At 59.2% G+C, this 20,473-nt stretch overlaps 1 protein-coding gene across 2 annotated transcripts; it reads left to right on the top strand.

The window, feature by feature from the left end:
* Positions 1 to 1,213: 1,213 nt before the first annotated feature.
* Positions 1,214 to 17,702, top strand: CHPF (chondroitin polymerizing factor). Of its 2 annotated transcripts, XM_030580120.1 has the most exons (4): positions 1,214 to 1,476; positions 6,933 to 7,497; positions 9,451 to 9,633; positions 14,648 to 17,702. In XM_030580120.1, the coding sequence occupies exons 1-4, from the start codon at positions 1,214 to 1,216 to the stop codon at positions 15,908 to 15,910; spliced, it is 2,274 nt and encodes a 757-aa protein (XP_030435980.1). In that variant the 3' UTR covers positions 15,911 to 17,702. The 2 variants fall into 2 exon arrangements, with proteins under 2 accessions (XP_030435980.1, XP_030435981.1); XM_030580121.1 differs by lacking the exons at positions 1,214 to 1,476; positions 9,451 to 9,633 and adding an exon at positions 2,310 to 2,330.
* Positions 17,703 to 20,473: the final 2,771 nt, after the last annotated feature.

Below are 20,473 nucleotides of genomic sequence, written 5' to 3'. Positions count from 1 at the left end.
CCATCCAGCCCCCCTAGGCCCACTTCTGCTCTGCCCCTCTGCCCCCCATCCAGCCCCCCCAGGCTCACTCCCACTGTGCCCCTCTACCCCCCCCATGGGCCCATCCAGCCCCCCTAGGCCCACTTCTGCTCTGCCCCTCTGCCCCCCATCCAGCCCCCCCAGGCTCACCCCCACTGTGCCCCTCTACCCCCCCCATGGGCCCATCCAGCCCCCCTAGGCCCACTCCTGCTCTGCCCTGAGTGGCACATTCCCAGCTGGCCCCTCTGCCCCCCACGGGCCCATCCATCCACCCCAGGCCCACCCCCGCTGTGCCCCTCTACCCCCCCATGGCCCCCCCAGCCCCCCCCCTGCTGTGCCCCTCTGCCCCCCTCCATGGGCCCCCCCAGGCCCACCCCCACTGTGCCCCTCTGCCCCATGGGCCCCCCATGGCCCCACCCCCGCTGTGCCCCTCTGCCCCCCCATGGCCCCCCCAGCCCCACCCCCGCTGTGCCCCTCTGCCCCCCCATGGCCCCCCCAGCCCCACCCCCGCTGTGCCCCTCTGCCCCCCCATGGCCCCCCCAGCCCCACCCCCGCTGTGCCCCTCTACCCCCCCCGTGGCCCCCCCAGCCCCACCCCCGCTGTGCCCCTCTACCCCCCCACTGTGCCCCCCCAGCCCCACCCCCGCTGTGCCCCTCTGCCCCCCCATGGCCCCCCCAGCCCCACCCCCCGCTGTGCCCCTCTGCCCCCCATGGCCCCCCCAGCCCCACCCCCGCTGTGCCCCTCTACCCCCCCCATGGCCCCCCCAGCCCCACCCCCGCTGTGCCCCTCTGCCCCCCATGGGCCCATCCAGCCCCACCCCCGCTGTGCCCCTCTACCCCCCCATGGCCCCCCCAGCCCCACCCCCGCTGTGCCCCTCTGCCCCCCATGGGCCCATCCAGCCCCACCCCCGCTGTGCCCCTCTGCCCCCCCATGGCCCCCCCAGGCCCACCCCCGCTGTGCCCCTCTGCCCCCCCATGGCCCCCCCAGGCCCACCCCCGCTGTGCCCCTCTGCCCCCCCATGGTCCCCCCCCCACTGTGCCCCTCTGCCCCTCTGCCCCCACGGGCCCATCCAGCCCCGCCCGCGGGGAACCGCCGGACGTGCCGCAGGCGGGCGGGCGCGCGCCGCGCGGGGATTGGCTGGCGCGCGGTGACGCGGCGCTGCTGACGCGGGGCGCGCGGACACGTCGCACCCGCCATGCGCCTCTCGCTGCTGCTGCCGCTGCTGCGGCCCGCGGCGCCCGTGGCCGTCGGGGTGTCGCTGGGGCTGACGCTGAGTCTGCTGAGCGCGGGCTGGGGCCAGGCCCCCTGCGGGCCGCGCGCCGCGCGCCGCCCCGCCCCCCCGCCGCGCGCCGGCCCCGCCCCCGCCCGCCAGCCGCCAACCGCCGCCGCCGCCTGGGAGCCGCGCGTGCTGCCAGCCCGGCCCGCCGCGCCCGCGCGCGCCGCCAGCAAGGCCGTCAGGTGGGGGCGGGGGGAAGGGAGAAGAGGGGGGTGGGGCTGGGGGACAGGGGCTGTGGGAAGATGGGGCGGGGGGTTGGGAAGATGAGGGGTGGCAGGGTGTTGGGGGCTGGGGGAAGATGGGGGGCGGGGAGTGGGGGGGCTGTGGGAAGATGGGGCGGGGGGTTGGGAAGATGAGGGGTGGCAGGGCGTTGGGGGCTGTGGGAAGATGGGGGGGACTGGGCTGTGGGTTGAGAGGATGTGGGAAGATGGGGTCGGGGGGCTGGGGGTTGGGGCAGCTGGTTGTGGGTTGGGGGAATGTGGGAAGCTGAGGGTTGGGGGGCTATGGGAAGATGGGGGGCTGGAGGTTGGCGGGTGGTGGGGCTGTGGGTTGGTGTGGGAAGATGGGGGTTGGGGCAGCTGGTTGTGGGTTGTGGGTTGGGGGAATGTGGGAAGCTGAGGGTTGGGGGGCTAGGGGGTTGGGAAGATGAGTGGGGGGGCTGTGGGAAGATGGGGGGTGGGGCAGGGGGTTGGGGGCTGTGGGAAGATGGGGGGCTGGGGCTGTGGGTTGAGGGGCTGTGGGAAGATGGAGAGTTTATGAAGTCACAAGTGTGGGGGTCAGCTCTGCTCACCATCCATGTCATGGACAGAGCCTCCCCTGTCTGGTGCCTGCAGCCCCCATCCACCCAGTATCCCTAGGGCTGGCCCTCCAGCCTCCACCGTGTATGAGCCAGGCCCTGGGGCACTGGCACCCTTCACTTACATCCAATGGCACCTGCTGCGCCTGTCGATGGTGCTGGGGTGCTCCGTGCCCAGACTCGCCGTCCTGGGCCAGCCCAAACCCCATGGGGGCAGAGGACACAGCAGGGCATGCCGAGGTGAAGTGGAATAGGTGCCTGAGGAGTCTGGCTTCCAGGTGCAATAGGGTGGGGAGCTGGTGTGCCAAGCACCCTGAGGCTGCCTTCCTTGAATGGAACAACCCCTGCAAGGAGCCCACGGGGAGAGATGAGTGGTGGTGGTGGTGAGTGACTAGGGTCTGCCCAGTGGAAAGTAATTGGCCGCAGCCTGGTCCTAATCCTGCTGTTCCCCAGTGCATTTCATACCAGCTCCACAGCCAGACACCCAGCAGCTGGCCCATCATAGTACAGGGATTGGGGTAGTGGGGAGTGACCTTAAATGGGAGACCTGGGGCAGGGGGAAGGCTCAGAACTGCTGCACTGGGCAAGGTCTGTTACAGAAACATGGTACAGCTGCCTCTGGATGTGAAGCGCAAGGGTGGTGATGTGGGTGTGGGGGAGAAGTGCCAGGCTGTGGCATGTAGCTTGTCCCTAGGGCAGTGGCTGCTGTGGTGGTTCATATTGGTGCAGCTTGCATGCTGGCTTGGAGCGGTCAGTGGGGACACCGTTAGGCAAATGTGGGGCTCTGACTTGATGCGGAAGGGGCCATGAAGGGGCTGGGCTTCAGCTGTGGCTCAGCAGGGTGAGTGCTGCTGGCTGGCCAGACAGTGCTGCCTCCATCTGCTCAGTGAGACTAACTGGTTTATTGGCCCTTCCAGGAGAGCGCAGGGGCCGCGCAGGAAGTCTTTCTGCAGAAATAGTTTGCTTTGGGAGCGGCCTGGCTGTGCACAGCCACTGCTGGCCGAGCTGGCAGTACCACTGTTCCCAGTGCTGCTGCTCTGCATTCTCAGACTGTTCTTGCCCCATTCTTGCCTTATCACAAAATGTTTCCTGGCCTAGGGCCTGCCCCATTGATAACTTGTTCTCTCTATTAGGAAGCTTTTTCTCTTATCTAATGTCAACTTGCCCTGTGGTGGTTTGAGGTTATTCCACCTAGGGCTGCAATATCCCAAGCTAAGCAGGGTTGGGCCTGGTCAGTATTTGGATGGGAGGCCTTTGTGGACATCCAGGTGCTACAGAGAGCAGGGTGAGTGACTGCAGGAGCTGGTCCCTGGGCTCAGTGTTTGGCAGTGCTGGGGCCCTCTCAGGGTGCAGCACAGAGCCCCCAGGGCCCAGGCCAGTGAACAAGCCCTGTTGTCCGCTGGATGAGGCGAGAGGGCAGGAAGTGGAGGGGCTGAATGAGTCCAGTGTGCGGGAGGCAGCAGCTCCGGGTTGTTTCCTGCCTCTTGGCTGCGCTGCATTGATTAAAACCTGAGAGTGATGTGTGCATCATGCAGCTCTGGCTGGGGCTGCTGTGAGTGGGGCTGGGCCCCCCAGCAGCCAGCACTGAGACCAGCTCTTTCACGCCCTCTTCACAGGCTTCAGGCGCCTTTTGTGCTGGTGCTGCCTTTCATGGCCTCCCATGTTTGGGCCCTGGGCCCTCTCTGGCTCAGGTGGGCTGGGCTTAGGAGCTGAAATCGTCCCGCTTGGGGAACAGCAGAGGCCCTGTGATTGAGTGGGTGCTTGGGGAGAGCAGAGCCCAGCTGTCCGTGGGCAGGAAGGGGCTGTCAGTGACTCTCACTGCAGGAGTGGGTCTCTGGGCAGCGGGGTGCTGGAGCTTGTCTCTTTTGAGCTGTGGGACTGTGACTTGTGACAGCTCACTCCTGTGGGAGGGATGGGTCTCCTAGCAAGGGGGAGCTGCAGCAGAGCAGGTGTCTGGACGGTGGAGGGCGGGAAATGCATGGGGCAGGGCAACAGAAGGGGGGCTCTGGGAACTCGCTGTGTGTGGCTGTTCCTGGGGCGCTCAGATCCTTTCCCTGGGCAAAAAGCTGCCCTGGAGCTGGGATTCCTGCCTGAAACGTGGGCTTAGTGGGGAGACAGTACCATTGCTACTGGGCTGTGGAGAGCCCCTCCCCTCGCTGCACCTCATCAGGGGTCTGCCAATATCTTCCCACGAAGCAGACTGGGTCCCATCCGCAGCCACCCCTTCTCTGCTGCAGCACGTTCAGGTCTCTCACCCTCACCTCCTTTGGGGCTCTGCCCTGCCTCATGTTCATCACACCTCCACTGTGCAGCCTTACCCGCCGCACCTCGCAGAACCTCTGCTCGCCCTGCCCTGCCCTGCCCTGCATGGTGTCCTCCCGTCAGCGCCCGCCAGTGGTGCAGCTGCCCTGTCATGGGCCTGCTGCTTGATGTGAGCCACGCGGCAACCAAGAGAGCGGGGTTAGTAGATTTGGGACCCTTGAGCTGTGCCCTGGGGAGCCTCATGCTACCACCACCCTCCCCCATTGCATACCGAGCTGCCTAATTAGACTGAGCTCTTCGGGGCAGGGCCTGCCTGACTCTGGGTCTGCACAGCCTGGGTGCACTAATCAGGATGCTCTCTGCAGCCATCCATAAGGGACAGCCTCCAGCTGAGTTGGGGCCATGGTGCTGTGTCCCACCCTTGTCCCTGCCTGAGTGGGGTTGGCAGGTGGGCAGGGGCACACTGGAATAGGGCACGTAGTCCTGTCCCTTAGCAGTGCCCCGGGGCTGGTGGTGGGCTGTCCCGGAGCTTGTCCTGGGCCTTGTGTCTGCCCTGGCGTGTGCTCCATTGAATGTGGGAGCCCTGGTGTGGTGACCAGGAGGGCAGCTTTGCTGCATGTACACGCCCTATCCAGAGACTCTCCTGGGCTGCCCCATGTTGCCTACAGGAAACTTCAGTACCCACTGAGGCCTGTGGGGGTGGGGGTCTCCATCCCAGGACATACAGCTGCTTTGCTCCACTCAAACTGCACCCTGCTCCCCTCCTAAGAAGGGTTTGTTTGGGATGCTGTGATGCCCTGTCGGTGGGGGAGCATATCCCACCCCTCCTGCAGTCCAGTGGGCTCAGCATAGCAGCTCCCTGGCACAGACCGGGACCTGGCCCTGGCCCTGGCCCTGGCCCTGGCCCTCGCCCTCCAGGCACAGTTATGGGATGCTGCGTGTCACAGGCCAGGCCCATGGGGGCAGTGGGAAGCCTGGGTTAGCAGTGGCTGGGCTGGTGCTGCCTGGGCCCATGGTGTGTGTCGCCCTGTGTGTGGCACGTGCCTTAACCTCTGGGGCCAAGGCAGGTCAAGTCCCCCTTCCCTGACGCTGGGTCGGGGGAGGGAAGGAGAGAAGTGTTGTCAGCAAACTCCCTTTCTCCCCACTCACGACATGTGCCCCAGGGCCACCTCCTGCAGGGCTGGGACATGCTCTCCCAGGCCCCATGCAGCCTTATCCTGCTCCTGTGTGGGGGATTAGGAATTAGCCTCTTTAGAGCACCACAGAAGAGGGGGTTCTGGAGGACCAGAGAGGCCCATGTGAAGGCCGGCTGTTCTGGTCTATATAGGTTTTGTACTGTGCTTGGCCCTGCTGTATCTGGGCCCCTTCCAGTGGGGCATTCAGCCAAGTGACTCCACATCTGCCACGTGTTCATTCTGCTGTCCCCTCCCCAAAGGAAGGGGCACGTGCTGCGGGGAATCTGGATTTGGGTCTATATTCATAAAATAAATGTGCCTGTTGCTGTGTGTGCTTTAGAGGAGGCGGGTCGAGAAAACATGCCTGATGCTTGGAGGCTTTTGAGAGTCCTTAGTTCATGGGGGTTCTGCTGGGGTTCCTCATAACCTGGGATGTCCCCTCACCTACCTCTGCCCCAGCTATTCACCCCCGCAGTCCTCTTGGTGTCATGACATTCTCTGTGGGGAGGGAATTTCCATGCTTGGAGCTGAAGCTGAGACCTGGTGAGGGCACGTATTGGGTATCTGTGCTGGGGCAGTGTCTCTGTGCCGGGCTGGTGGGAGGGACCATTGGCTGCCCCGTGCCAGTGTGGGAGTCCTGGGGTCTCAGACATGCGAGGGGCCCCTGCAAGTGTGGCTGGGGGATTAGTGGGTGTGACCCAATGGACAGAGCACTGGACTGGGATGCAGGAGCTCTGGGTTCTCTTCCTGGCTCTGCTGCTGGCCTGATGGGTGCTCTGGGGCCTGTCACTGCCTATCCCTACGATGGGGTTGGTGATGCTAGCGTCTTTTATGAACTGCTTTGAGAGCTGTGCAGGAAACTTGCCAGACAGGAGCAGGGCTAGCCAGGGTGGCGCTCTCTGCAAACGGGAGAAGGTGGCAAAGGGCAGCTGAGGTGTTGGGGTCTGCAGGAGGGGTTCTGCACCAGGGTGGGGCTGTGAGACAGGGTAGTTCACTGATGATGTGAGGGGATGCCATGGGGGGAGGAGGACGTGCTGTGTATCCTGCCCCACCCAGCCCCTGCCTCTCACTTCCTTGCCCTGAATCTGCCCTGCCCTGGAAGGACGTCTGCTGGGCAGAGATGGGCTGGTCATCACCTACTACTCTGCCCCCCACCCCTGTGTCTCTGGAAGCTTCCTCACAACAGTGCCCTGCCTGAATCCATCCCTACTCAGTGGCTCAGATGCAGCTCATCTGTGTTTGGGGAGAGGCCCAGAAATCCAAAGCTGTGCCTGGGTGCCATAACTCACGTGGTCAGCAGGATCAACCCTGCAGGGCTCAGGGGCAGGTCTGAGCCTGGCTGGCTGGAGGCAGGTTCCCTGGGCTGGGGAAAAGGCTCGCTAACATGCGCTCTCTGCCCTTCCAGGACGCGGTACATCAGTACGGAGCTGGGCATCCGGCAGCGGCTCTTTGTGGGCGTGCTCACCTCCAAGAGCACACTGAACACGCTGGCTGTGGCCGTGAACCGCACGCTGGGACATCGGCTGGAGCGGCTAGTGTACTTCACGGGCACGCGGGGCCGCAAGGTGCCGCACGGCATGACAGTGGTGACACATGGTGATGAGCGGCCCATCTGGAACATGTACCAGACCATCAAGTACATGCTGGACCACTACGTGGGTGACTTCGACTGGTTCTACCTGGTGCAGGACGACACCTACACTGAGGCCCATCGCGTCAGCCACCTGGTCGCCCACCTCAGCATCAACACCCTCCTCTACCTGGGCCGGCCTGAGGAGTTCATTGGGGGCGACACCGAGGGGCGCTACTGCTACGGTGGCTTCGGCTACCTGCTCTCCCGCAGCCTGCTGCTGCGCCTGCAGCCCCACCTGGAGAACTGCCGCAACGACATCCTGAGCGCCCGGCCCGATGAATGGCTGGGGCGCTGCATCATCGACTACACGGCCATCAACTGCATGGAGGAGCACGAGGTCAGAGCTCCCCCCCTTGCCCCTCCCCGGCCTCCTGCCCCCGTCAATCTCCGCCCCCCATCAACCTTCGCCCCTTCATTGATCCCCTGCCTCCATCAACCCTCACACTGGCCCCCTCCTCCCTGTCAACCCTCACCCCTTCATTGATTCCCTGCCTCCATCTGCCCTCGTCCCCATCAACCCTTGCCCTGGCCTCCTGCCCCCTCGCTCCCATGCTGGCCTCCTGCCCCCATCAGTCCCCATCCCCACCCCGTCCCCATCAACCCTCACCCCTTCATTGTTTCCCTGCCTCCATCTACCCTCGCCCCCATCAACCCCCTCCCTGGCCTCTTGCCCCCCTCAATCCCCACCCCCACCCTGGCCCCTTGCCCCCATCAACCACCACACTGGCCCCCTCCTGCCCATCAACCCTCACCCCCACCCTGACCCCCTTCCCCCATCAACCCTCACCCCTTCATTGTTTCCCTGCCTCCATCTATCCTTGCCCCCTCACCGCCACACTACTCCCCTGCCCCCATCAACTTCCACCCCCCACAATGGCCCCCTCCTTCTCATCAACCCTCACCCCTTCATTGATTCCCTGCCCCCATCAACCTCCACCCCCCACATTGTCCCCCTGCCCCCATCCTGACCCCTACCCCATTCAATCCCCACCCCCACACTGGCCCCCCTGCACTGACTTCACCCACTGCCACCATCAACCCCCATCCTGACCACCTGCCCCAATCAACCTCCACCCCCCGCATTGGCCCCCTCTGCCCCATCAACCCTCACCCACTCATTGATCCCCCACACTGACCTCTCTGCCCTGTGACGGGTTTCCCCCAGGGTGCTACCTGGAACTGGGGTACCACTGAGCCTGCCTGATCCACCAACCTGAGTTCACTTTACACTATACTGTGCAGCCTGCCAAGTCCTCCCCCAGGCTTCAGCCTGCATGTTACCAGCACACACAGCCAGCTGCAGGAACACACAGATGCTAAAATCAGCTCTGCATGGGAAGGCTCAGCAAAGAAACTGCCCAGACTTCAAATGAACACCCCCCTCTAGAGGGTAATCCCAAAGATATACCGTCTTGCACTGCACAGAGATCTGTACAGCATAAGCTCATGAAATTCGCCACCTTCCTCAATGTGGAGAGGAATATACACAGCTTTATGCCCCAAGTATGATTTCTCTACACTGGTTTTAGACAAAACAAAACAAGTTTATTAACTACAAAAGATAGATTTTAAGTGACCGTAAGGGATAGCAAACGGATCAAAGCAGATTACATAGCAGATAAAAGAAAAATGCAAACTAAGCCTAAAATGCTAAAGAAATTGGATGTGAGTAGCAAATTCTGAGCCGAAGGGTATGTCTACACTTGCAGAGTTTCTGCGTTGCAAGTTTCACTGATGATAGGGAACCAGTGAAAGAAAAGTGCTGGTTTGTGTCCTCACTTAATTCCTCGGGCATCAGAGAGTGTTTACACGAGTAGCAGTTCCATCGCCGATGAGAGCAGCGCTGTAGGGCCCACAGTGCAGCTCTTGGTAGGCCTTGTGGGAAGAGGGGGTGAGTGGAAGGCGTTCTGGGTCCCTGCTCAGTGCCCTGTGCTGCCCTGCTTCGTGTCCCAGCAGCCCCATTACTTCCTTGTTTCTTTCCTGGCATTTTTAACACCCCCGCCCCTCCGTGCTATCTGGCTGCTTTCCCCACCACATCTACAAGCAAAGGAAAAGGGAGTTTCAAACTTCCTGGGGCTTGCAGGGGGAGGGGCAGACGTCCCTTTAACCGGCATCAGAGCAGTGGAGATGCTGGCCAGAGTGGTCACTTTTGGAACTGTGGGATATCCTCCAGAGGCCAAAAGGGGTTTACACAGGTAGAACTCCAGCTCAGGGCCTGCGGTACTGGTACTCGGAGCAGGGAGCAGGGTGTGATTTGGGGCAGGTATTATCCCCTCTCTCTCCGGTTCAGGGCCTGCGGTACCAGTACTTTGAGCTGGGGAAGAACACGGACCCGGAGCGGGAGAGCGACCCCCGTTTCCAGAGCGCTTTCACTGCCCATCCTGTGCTGGACCCTGTCCAGATGTACAGGTTGCACAAACACTTTGCCCAGGTGGAGCTGGAGAGGACCTACCAGGAGATCCAGCAGCTCCAGGTGAGGCCCAGCACTGGGAGAGGGGGAGTGTAGAGGGGACAGGCCTAGAGCTCCGAATCAGATGGGCAGGGAGCAGCCTGGCTACGGCTTGCGTCACCTTGCCTCAGGGAGGCGTCTCATTCAATCTCAATGTGCTTTACCTGCCTTAATGAGGCAGCCAGAGCACAGAATCCCCCTGGCCTGTGCCCTGGCACCGGGGCCAGGCATCTTCCTTCACCCTCTGTGCTGGTGATCGACCCCGGCAGAGATGGTTCTGCTAGGAGAATGGGCCTGCCAGGGTGACAGAGCATACTCTCTGCGGGCAGTTACTCTGGTAGATCTGGACTGGCCTGATCTCTGAGCCCAGCCTGGCACTATTGCCCAGCTCAAGTGCCCCACTGCTGGCTGCCTTCCTCCTGCAGGGTTTCATCAGTTTATTTCTTTTGAAGGCGGAAAGGATCTCTGTGATGGAGGTTATGCTCTGACCTCTGCATAACACAGACCGAGAACTTCCTCGAAACAGTCCCTGGCTGAACTAGAGCAGACCTTCTAGGAAATGTCTAGTCCTGATTTAAAAACTTCCGGTGGTAGGGAATTTTCCATGACCCTTGGCAAACTGTTCCAGCGGCTAATTACTGTCACTTAAAAATGTGCACCTTATTTCTAGGCTGAATTTGTCTAGCTTCAACTTCTAGCCATTGGATCATGTTCGACCTTCCTCTGCTAGACTGAAGAACCTTCTACTAACAAATTTCTGTTCCCCATGTAGGTACTTACAGACATGATCAAGACACCCCTTAACCTTCTCTTTGTTAAGCTAAACAGATTGAGCTCCTTGAGTCTGTCACTATAAGGCAGGTCTTCCAATCTGTTAATCATTCTTGTGGCTCTTCTCTGAAGCTCTCCAGTTTATCAACACCCTTGAATTATGGTCGCCAGAATAGGATGCAGAATTCCAGCAGCCATGGCACCAGTGCCGAATACAGAGGTAATATAATACCCCTTCTCCTACCTGATATTCTAAGGATGGCCTAGTCCCTTTGGCCACAGCATCTCACTGAGAGCTCATGTTCAGCTGCTGCCCCAGATGCAATCCCCCATTCTGTAAGTATGGCTACATTCTTTGTTCTTAGATGCATGTCTTTGCATTTGGCTGTACTAAAAACACATTGTTTGCTTGCGCCCAGCTTACCAAGAAATCCAGGTCATTCTGTGTTGATGACTTGTCTTTCTCTTTTGTTTATTTTTCCCCCAATCTCTGTCATATGCAAACTTTATCAGTGACTTTGTTTTTTCAAAGCCATTGATAAACATGCTAAATAGCACAGGGCCATAAACTGTTCCCTGCAGGACCCCATTAGAAACAAGCCAGCTCGATGATGATTTCCCATTTACAATTACATTTTGAGACCTAGTAGCCCGTCTTTCATCCATTCAATGTGTGGCCATGTTGATTTTTTTTGTGTTTTTCTAGTTTATTAATTGAGTTGTAATATGGTGCCAAATCAAACCCCTTACAGAACCATCTAGATGTAATATATTTACCAACTTGTATCAACCAAGTTTGTAATCTCATTAAAAAGAAATGTTGATTGGCATTAATTACATTACCTTCCTTTAATTCTTTATTAATAGAGTCCTGTTTCAGCTGTCCCATTATTTTGCCCAGGGCCGATGTCAGACTGATAGGCCAGTAATTCCTCAGGCCATCCCGTTTACCCTTTTTGAATATTAACACAATAGCATTGTGCCAGTGCTCCGAAAATTCCCCAGGGTTCCATGACTTGTTAAAAATCAACATTAAAGGTCTGGAGACTTTCTGTGCCAGCTCTTTTAAAACTCTTGAAGGCAGGTTATCCAGACCTGCTGATTTAAAAATGTCTGAATTTAATAGCTGCTGTTTAACATCTCCAGAGTTACTCTTGGAATGGAAAGTGTTTGATCATCACGTGACATGACAACATGATCTGGCTTTTTTCCACCTTCAGAACAGAAATATTTTTTGAACACTTCAGCTTTTTCGCATTATCATTGACAGTTAGACTCATAGACTTTAGGGTCAGAAGGGACCAATATGATCATCTAGTCTGACCTCCTGCACAAAGCAGGCCACAGAACCCTACCCATCCACTTCTATAACAAACCCCTAACCTATGTCCGAGTTATTGAAGTCTTCAAATTGTGGTTTGAAGACCTCAAGCTGCAGAGAATCCTCCAGCAAGTGACCCGTGTCCCACCCTGCAGAGGAAGGCGAAAAACCTCCAGGGCTTCTGCCAATCTGCCCCGGAGGAAAATTCCTTCCCGACCCCAGATATGGCCATCAGCTAAACCCTGAGCATGTGGGCAAGACTCACCAGCCAGCACTCAGGAAAGAATTCTCTGCAGTAACTCAGATCTCATCCCATCCAACATCCCATCACAGACCACTGGGCATGCTTATCTGCTGATAATCAAAGATCAATTGCCAAAATTAAGCTATCCCGTCATACCATCCCTTCCATAAACTTATCAAGCTTAGTCTTAAAGCCAGATATGTCTTTTGCCCCCATTACTCCCCTTGGAAGGCTGTTCCAGAACTCCACTCCTCTAATGGTTAGAAACCTTTGTCTAATTTCAAGTCTAAACTTCCTAGTGTCCAGTTTATACCCATTTGTTCTTGTGTCTACATTGGTACTAAGCTTAAATAATTCCTCTCCCTCCCTAATATTAATCCCTCTGATATATTTATAAAGAGCAAGCATATCCCCCCTCAGCCTTCTTTTGGCTAGGCTAAACAGGTCAAGCTCTTTGAGTCTCCTTTCATAAGGCAGGTTTTCCATTCCTCAGATCATCCTAGTAGCCCGTCTCTGAACCTGTTCCAGTTTGAATTCATCCTTCTTAAACATGGGAGACCAGAACTGCACACAGTATTCCAGGTGGGGTCTCACCAGTGCCTTATATAACGGTATTAACACCTCCTTATCTTTGCTGGAAATACCTCGCCTGATGCATCCTAAAACCTCATTAGCTTTTTGAACAGTTGTACCATTTGCATCTAGTCATGGACCAATACCATAGGTAGGGTTCCTTTGGCTCTTGATAGACTTTAAAACCCATCCCTTTTATTGTCTGTAACTCCGCTGGGCGTGTGCCACCGGCGCTGAGCCGGCTGGGACGGAGCCTCAGGTCGCTCTGGTAACAGGAATCCCAACTGGGCGTCCGTCTCTACCGAAGCCAGAGCTCTTGGCCATGGCCCCTGACCTTCCCGGTTCCTGTGAATCCTCACGGCCATGTGGAGGCCCCTCTGAGTGTCTCTGTTGTTAGTGTTTGACATGTAACAAATCCTGGAGCCCCGAGTAAGTATCTGGGGACGGGAGAAAAGCCACCATGGCGCCAGGTTAAAATCCAATCTGTGATTGTGTGTGGCTGAATCACAGGTTTCGATGGTAAAGGTAACTGTGTTACCATGATGCACCGAGACTCTGTAAGGCATGTTTTAGCTCCACATGGTGGTTTCGATTAAACAGAAAAAATTAAGCACTTCATAAAATCAGTGCAGCCTGTCTGAAATGGATTAGAAACTGGTGAACAGATCTCCAGATGTCGTCATAAATGGGAAATTGTCATCCACTGGGGTCTGTCTATTGGGGTCCTGCAGGGCTCTGTTCTTGACCCAGTGCTATTCAATATCTTTTATCAGGGCTGGTAAAATCTGCAGATAACACGAATTGCTGAGTTGTAAATAAGGATGAGGACAGGTCTGTGACACAGCCTGGCCTGGATCACTTGATTAAGTTGACTCACGTGAACAGCATGTGTTTTAACACAGCCAGATGCGAGGTCATACACCTAGGGAAAAAGAATGTAGGTCACGCTTACAAGATGGGTACCGTATCCTGGACACAGTGAACAGGATTTCGGGGTCACGGTACGTAACCAGTTGAACATGAGCGCCCAGTGCAGTGCTGTAGCTAAATGGGCGAACTTCATCCCGAGCTGTATAAGCAGGGGAATGCCAGGTGGAAGCAAGGAGGTGGTATTCACCCTGTGTATGGCGTTAGAGCAGGACTGCACACTGTGTCCAGTTCTGGTGTCAACCCTTCAAACAGAGCATTGGAAAAACGGGCTCAGAAAAGAGCTACAGAAGGGATTTGAGATCTGAAAAGCTACCTGACAGTGAGAGACTAGGCAGCTCAGTCTATTCAGTCCATCCAAGAGAAGAGTATGAAGTGCCTTGGGCATATGCACTGTACAAGTACTGACAGAGGTAGATTTCTCCTGACAGAGGTCTCTAGCCTAGCAGACAATGCAGAGCGAGACCCAGTGGCTGGAGCTGAAGTGAGACAAATTCAAAGTAGAAATAGGGCACAGATGTTTAATGGGGCAGGGAATTAACCACTGGCACAGGTCACCCAGGGACCAGACGTAGTTCTAAAGGTCCTGCCCCAGCTCAGCCAGGAGTGGGAGGCTGGATGCAGGAGTTTCTGGAGAGGGTTTGAGACTGGGAGAGGGGTCAGACCCTCTTGCCTTCTATGAATTTATAAATGTTATATGATGGTAGCGCCCACAGACCCCGCTCAGGATCGGGCCCTGTCATGCCAGTGGGCATGGTCAGAGCAAGTCCCTGCCCTGAAGGTCTCAGCCTGATGACCCAGCTGAAGGGTGGAGGTGGGAGTGGTGCAGGGCAGCAGATGAGCTGGGGGGATTGGCCAACCAGCTGGAGTCACTGTAGGGTTTGTGTAACCTTGAGCAGCCGAGGAATAGTCTCAGCTCCTTATCGTTCGGGTTGGTGCTGCCATCTGATGGGGGAATGGTGTCTTCGCGGTCTGTTAGCTATGCATCCCTGCCCCTGGAGTGACAATCTTTTATTGGACCAACTTTGGCTGGCGTGAGAGACGCTTCGAGCCACACAGAGCTCCCCTGGAAACTCAGGGATTTGGTAGGAAACCGGGGGTGACTCTGTGCCTGGGAGGAGATAAGCCAAGCCATGGAGGGTTGGTGTGGGGGACTGGAGGGTGTCTTGTTCCTGCTTCAACTCCCCTTCCCCCTTGTGCAGCTGGAGATCCAGAACACCAGCAGCCTGTCTGCGGACGGAGACCACGGCGCCACGTGGCCTGTCGGCATCACACCCCCATTCCAGCCCAAGACGCGCTTTGAGGTGCTGCGCTGGGACTACTTCACGGAGGAGCAGTTGTACTCGTGCGTGGATGGCTCCCCCAAGTGCGAGCTGCGTGGCGTGGACATGGCTGACGTGGCCGACGTGGTGGCCATGGCCATGGAGGAGCTGAACCGCAAGTACCAGCCTGTGCTGCACATCCGCAAGCAGCAGCTGGTGAATGGGTACCGGCGCTTCGACCCCACGCGGGGCATGGAGTACACGCTGGACCTGCAGGTGGAGGTGGTGACGCAGAAGGGGCACAGCCGCTCAGTTGTCAAGCGCGTGCATCTGGTACGCCCCCTCAGCGAGGTGGAGATCATCCCCATGCCCTACGTGACTGAGGCCAGCCGCATCAACGTCATCCTGCCGCTGACGGCACATGACCGGGACCACGCTAGCCACTTCCTGGAGGTGTACGCAGCGGCCGCCTTCGAGAGCAGTGAGAACGCCGTGCTCACCTTCCTCTTCATCTACGACCCCTTCGAGGCCCAGCAGGTGGCACAGAATGACGTTTTCGCCCCAGTCAAGGCCAGGATCGCAGAGTATGAGCGCAAGTACACCGAGGTGAAGATCCCTTGGATCAGCGTCAAGACAGATGCGCCCTCCCAGATCAAGGTCATGGACATCATTTCCAAGAAGCACCCCGTGGACACACTTTTCTTCGTGGCCAGTGTGGACACCGAGGTCACCACCGACTTCCTGAACCGGTGCCGCATGAACACCATCAACAGCTGGCAGGTCTTCTTCCCAGTCCACTTCCAGGGCTACAACCCGGCCATCGCCTACCACAGCCAGGCCCCGCCCGCCGCCCTGGATCTGGTGCGGGACGCTGGGCGCTTTGACCGAGACATCTTCCACGAGGCCTGTTTCTACAACGCCGACTACATGGCCGCGCGCACCCGCATGGCAGGCGACGCGCAGGAGAACGAAGACATCTTGGAGACTCTGGACATCTACGACATGTTCATCAAGTATTCCAACCTGCACGTCTTCCGGGCCATGGAGCCCGCCCTGCTGCAGCGCTACCGGCAGCACGTCTGCAACCCCCGCCTCAGCGAGGAGATCTACCACCGCTGCATGCAGAGCAATCTGGAGGGGCTGGGCTCCCGTTCTCAGCTGGCCATGGTGCTCTTCGAGCAGGAGCAGGGCAACAGCACCTGAGCTGCAGGAGGGGCTGGCTTGGCTGCCTCCCCACAGCCTGCCCCACCTGCTCTGCTGGCTCTGGTTGTTCTTCCCCTCCTGCATGGTGCAGCGGGCCCGCTCCCTGCACACAGTGGGCTGGGTGGGGGATGGGCTCAGACCATCAGCTCTAGACTAGTGCTGGCACTGGCTGGGCTGGGGCACTGAGGGGGGACCTGTAATCTCCTGGGGCTGGAGAGACTCCCGGGAGCTGGTTAGAGGATGGGGCTGGGAGTCGGGCCACTTGGGTTCTGATCCCAGCTCTGCTCTGGACCCTGTCTGGTCTCAGTGTTTCCCTCCCCCCTCTTTTCATGGGACAGTGATGCTGAGCAGCCCCTGGGAGGGGGCTTCATTTGGGCTGGCACTTGCATTGTCCTCACTCTGGGCTGGGCAGGTCCAGGGTTTGCTCCAAAACCTCTGCTCCCATGAAATGGCCCTGGAAGGCTGTGAGTGGCTGGTGGAGGAGGCTGGAGACTGCAGTGGGGCTGGAGCCTCTCCCTGTCTCCTCCACACAGCGCGCCGGCCATGTTGGGGCTGCCACCTCCTCGAGCAGCATGGACCCTCTGCTCCTGTATGCACGGGGTGCCTGGCCCTGCCCCACAGTGTGTGGCTTTACGTGCTGGTGAGTGTGGGGTGTTGATGTGAGTAGAGTGACTTGTGAGGACAGGGCTGGCCATGCGACTCCATCCCACAGTGAGGTGCAGCACCCCCTGTCTCTTGCCTTCTGCCCCATGAACTCTGCTGGCTCCAGTGGGCTGAGGCTCCCCTCCGCCTCCCGTGGCTGGCAGGGTGGGGGGCTCCAGCCCTGGAGCATGTGGCTTTAAAGAGTAATTGCCTGGCTTTGCCCCCCAGGTGCTGCCACTTGGGGTTGGAGGCTCTGAGAGCCCCCGTTTGGTCAGTGTGGGGTGCTCTTGCCCTGTCAGCCGCTCACCCACGGAGTCCCTGGGGTGCTGCAGGGCAGGAGGGATTAGAGCTGCAGGTCCGGTCCAGGGCTCTGTCCCAGGTTGCTCAGGGTGCCGGCTGCTGGCTTGCATTCCTGAAAGCGCAGCGTGGGCTCTGGGCAGCTGGAGCCTGCTGCTGTAGAGCGGGGGGAGGGTATGGAACAATAAGGCATTTGATGTCAGTGCAATGCAGCTCTGGCAATAACCCACTGGCCAAAGCACTCCTGGCTTGGGGGAGGGGGAAGCCTACAGGGCCCGGGCCCCAGGATGTGTGTGTGGGGGGTCCCTCTATTCACTGACTGTGCTGCTCCCCATGGGAACCAGGACCCAGGCCGGTTTGGCCTCAGCAGTATTTTAGCAGGACGGGAGGAGGCTGCAGCCCTTGGACGAGAACTTCCCATGGGAGGTTTGAGCTGTCGCTGCCGCTGGCTCAGCAGGCCTGACGCAGCTGCCCCTGCTGGTGCTGTCACCCTCTGGCTCTCCATGCCGCTGCTTGCAGGGCTGCATAAGGGGACAGGGAGTCCTGTCCCCATTGGCCACAGGCAGGGCCCTGTGCAGGGACACAGCTGCTGGATTCGGGCTCTTCTCCGAGCAAGCATTGACTCCTGGCTTCTCCGTGGAGCTGTGCTCTCTGCCCTGAGCTCGCCAGATGGGGGGCCGTGCCCGGGGCTGCCCCCAGTCAGTGCTGCTGGGGCTGCCAGAAGGAACGGGACAGATGGGCTGCAATGTGAGTCTCCACGGAGAAAGTGACCGAGGAGCCAGACTCGGCTCCAGGTTTATATTTAATGGCAGGGCTATCGTGTTTACACGGCAATAAAACAGAGGACAAACTAGTCTGGCTGTGAATTCTTCACTGCGGGGCATGGGGGGCAGCAGGCACCAAATGAGAGGAGAGGGGGAGTTGTACCTGGGCATCGGAGCTGGGCCCAGAGAGTGGAGCCGGGCCGGGGAGGGTCCCAGGGCAGGACTGTCCCTCCTTTACTGTGCAGCTGAGGGGTGACTGGCTGTGCTGGGAGGTCAGGCACTGTTGCCCCTGTGTGCTGATGGGTGGCTGTGCTGGGAGGTCGGGTGCTAATGACCCCGTGTGCTGGTGGGTGGCTGTGCTGGGAGGTCGGGCGCTAATGACCCCGTGTGCTGGTGGGTGGCTGTGCTGGGAGGTTGGGCGCTAATGACCCCGTGTGCTGGGAGGTCGGGCGCTAATGACCCCGTGTGCTGGTGGGTGGCTGTGCAGGAGGTTGGGCATTGATGCCCCTGTATGCTGCCCTGGGGGGGGAGCCTTGGGGCTCTGCAGCAGAGCCGGCGTGAGGCTGCTGCACTCTGCCTGCTGGGGCGCTGTGGGTGCGCAGGACGACAGGTCAGCTGCTTCTGGGCTGCCTCACCCTCTTCTCCCTGAAGCCTGACTGCGGGGAGCCTCTCCCAGCCCATGCTCCGCTCTGGCTGTAATGGCCACTCCTGGTCCTGGGATGGGCCTGTCACCTCCCAGTAGGAAGCTCGGTGCTGGGTCACTCCCCACGGCCTGTTCTCTCTCCAGTCTAGTACTAAGGGCCCTGCTCACTGGGCCTCCGCCCCACCCCAGCCCCTGGGGTCTCAGCGGGTTCTCGCTGGGGAGCCTGGCCGAGCGGGCTTGATGTGGACAAGTTTCTGCAGGGAGCCAAGAGCTGGGGAAGGCTGTGGTGTGCTCAGCACGCTGGGGTGTGGAGCATCTGACTGTGTGAACCCCGGGGGACAGAGGGCTGGTTAGACCGGCGGAGAGGGGAGAACAGCTGTGCCTGAGGGGGATGCAGCCGATTCCAGCCTCTACCCCCCAACACGAGCCAGCGTCTCGACCATCTCCCCACACCCTGCCGCCTGAGGGGAGCATGGCCCCACCCCCACTGATGGTCTTCCTCCCCTGCCTGCCTGGGGGGAGCACGGGCCACTCTCCCAACCATTCCCTCCCCACCTGAGCCCCCTGACGGTTCCCCTGCCCCGTGTCTAGGGGGAGCACTGCCCCCTTACCTGCCTGGAGGGAGCACTGGCCATTCTCCCAACCATTCCCTCCCCTCCCCACCTGAGCCTCCTCACGGCCCCCCCCATGTCTATGGGGAGCACTGCCCCACCCCCGCACTGGTGGTCCCCCCCGCCTGCCTGGGGGGAGCACCGGCCACACTTCTGGGTCTGAGAGCCGTTGGGATCTCACACCTAGACGGGTGCAGGAGGCATTCCTGGTCAGGGTGCTCATTTTCCCTTCCGTGTGCCAGGGAGATCGGCATGCAGAGGCTGAGCACGCTGCTGCTGTGGCCACTCCACAAGGACGCGTCACCGTGTGGCCCCATCCCAGCATCATGCCTAAGGTGCTCTCAGATTAGAGTGACTATATTTCTCCAAAGGGAAAACAGGACATGGTGTGGGGCCAGCCTGAGGCCCCCTCCCTGAGCTGCTTGTCCGAACCTCTCCCCACCCCACCCCCCACTCATGTGAGGCTGATCTGAGCCCTGCCCCCTTCTTCCCAGCTGGGGCTGGAGTCGCTGCTCACCTGTGCCCTGCCTGCCCCCCCCCATGTGGGGCGGGGGGTGGCATTGCTGCTCCCTCAAGCCCTGCCTGCCCGAGCCCTGTCTACCCCCCATCCAGGGCTGGCATCACCACTCCCCCTGGGCATTTGTCCCTTTGCTCTTGCCGACGGATCCAGACAGCAAGCGCAAACAGGACAAATGACCACCTTTGCCAAAGAAGTCACAGCTGGGACAGGCTTTAAAACAGGTACTCTCCCAGCCAAACCAGGATGTCTGGTCACCCTGTCTCAGATTCCCATTCATCCCAGAGCACCTTCCTGCCCTAGTTCTTAGCAAGACCACAGCCCCCTCCATCCCTAGCTGTGAAATGGGGCCCTCTGCTTACCTAGAAAAGACCTCGGCCCTTAACAAAATCTAACGGGTTATCTGCAGCATGCGAGGAGCTGTGGCAGGGAGAACCTATCGCCAGGCAGGATGAGGAAATGCACGAACACTGTTACAGCGAGGCAGAAAGCCGGTTCCCCCGGATACATACTGCTCCATAAGAGCCACCGCAGCAGCTGTGCTGTGCCGCAGGGAAGCTCTCTGGTGGGAAACGGCAAAGTGGCAACTTGCACGGTGGTGCCTGTTTTCACTCTTTGGATTTAGCTTCGTGCTCCGATGCTCAGTGTGGGAGTGCGACATGCTGGCCACACTGGCCTAGATCTCCCTGCCCACCATCTGTTGGGTGGGGCACTGCTTGCTAACCTCCCTGCAGGGGAAAAGCACCTCAGCCCCCAGTGAAGAGAGGTTCCTCGCCCCGTGCCCCGTCTCCTCCCTCTCTGCCTCGGGGTTCTCGTCAACGGCAGGACTCTGCAGTGAGGGTGAAAGAACAGAGCCGGTTGCATGGTAATGTAGACGTCCTCCCTCGTATCGAGAGGGCAGCAACATCGCCCTGGCATGAGCCCACTGTGGACACTGTGATTTCACGGCCTGCGTGGAAATAGCGGCATTAGCAGAAAGCCGCAGCTTTTGCCAGTGCTGGGGGAGGTGGAAGTGCACATCTCTGCTTTTGCACTGGTGCTGAGGCGGTGGCTGCTCGGGGGGCGTCACTGGGCAGGTCCCATCCTGGA

The sequence above is a fragment of the Gopherus evgoodei genome, chromosome 11 (genome assembly GCF_007399415.2).
Source record: "Gopherus evgoodei ecotype Sinaloan lineage chromosome 11, rGopEvg1_v1.p, whole genome shotgun sequence".
Lineage (NCBI taxonomy): Eukaryota > Metazoa > Chordata > Testudines > Testudinidae > Gopherus > Gopherus evgoodei.
Note: the sequence above shows the minus strand (reverse complement) of the source record. Positions and strands in the feature narration are given on the sequence as shown.

Bases quoted from the DNA above. Each gene is read 5' to 3' on its own strand.
- CHPF (XM_030580120.1), top strand. From the start codon at position 1,214: ATGCGCCTCTCGCTGCTGCTGCCGCTGCTGCGGCCCGCGGCGCCCGTG. The intron at 7,498-9,450 runs GTCAGAGCTCCC...TCTCCGGTTCAG, and splicing joins ACTGCATGGAGGAGCACGAG to GGCCTGCGGTACCAGTACTT. The intron at 9,634-14,647 runs GTGAGGCCCAGC...CCCCTTGTGCAG, and splicing joins AGGAGATCCAGCAGCTCCAG to CTGGAGATCCAGAACACCAG.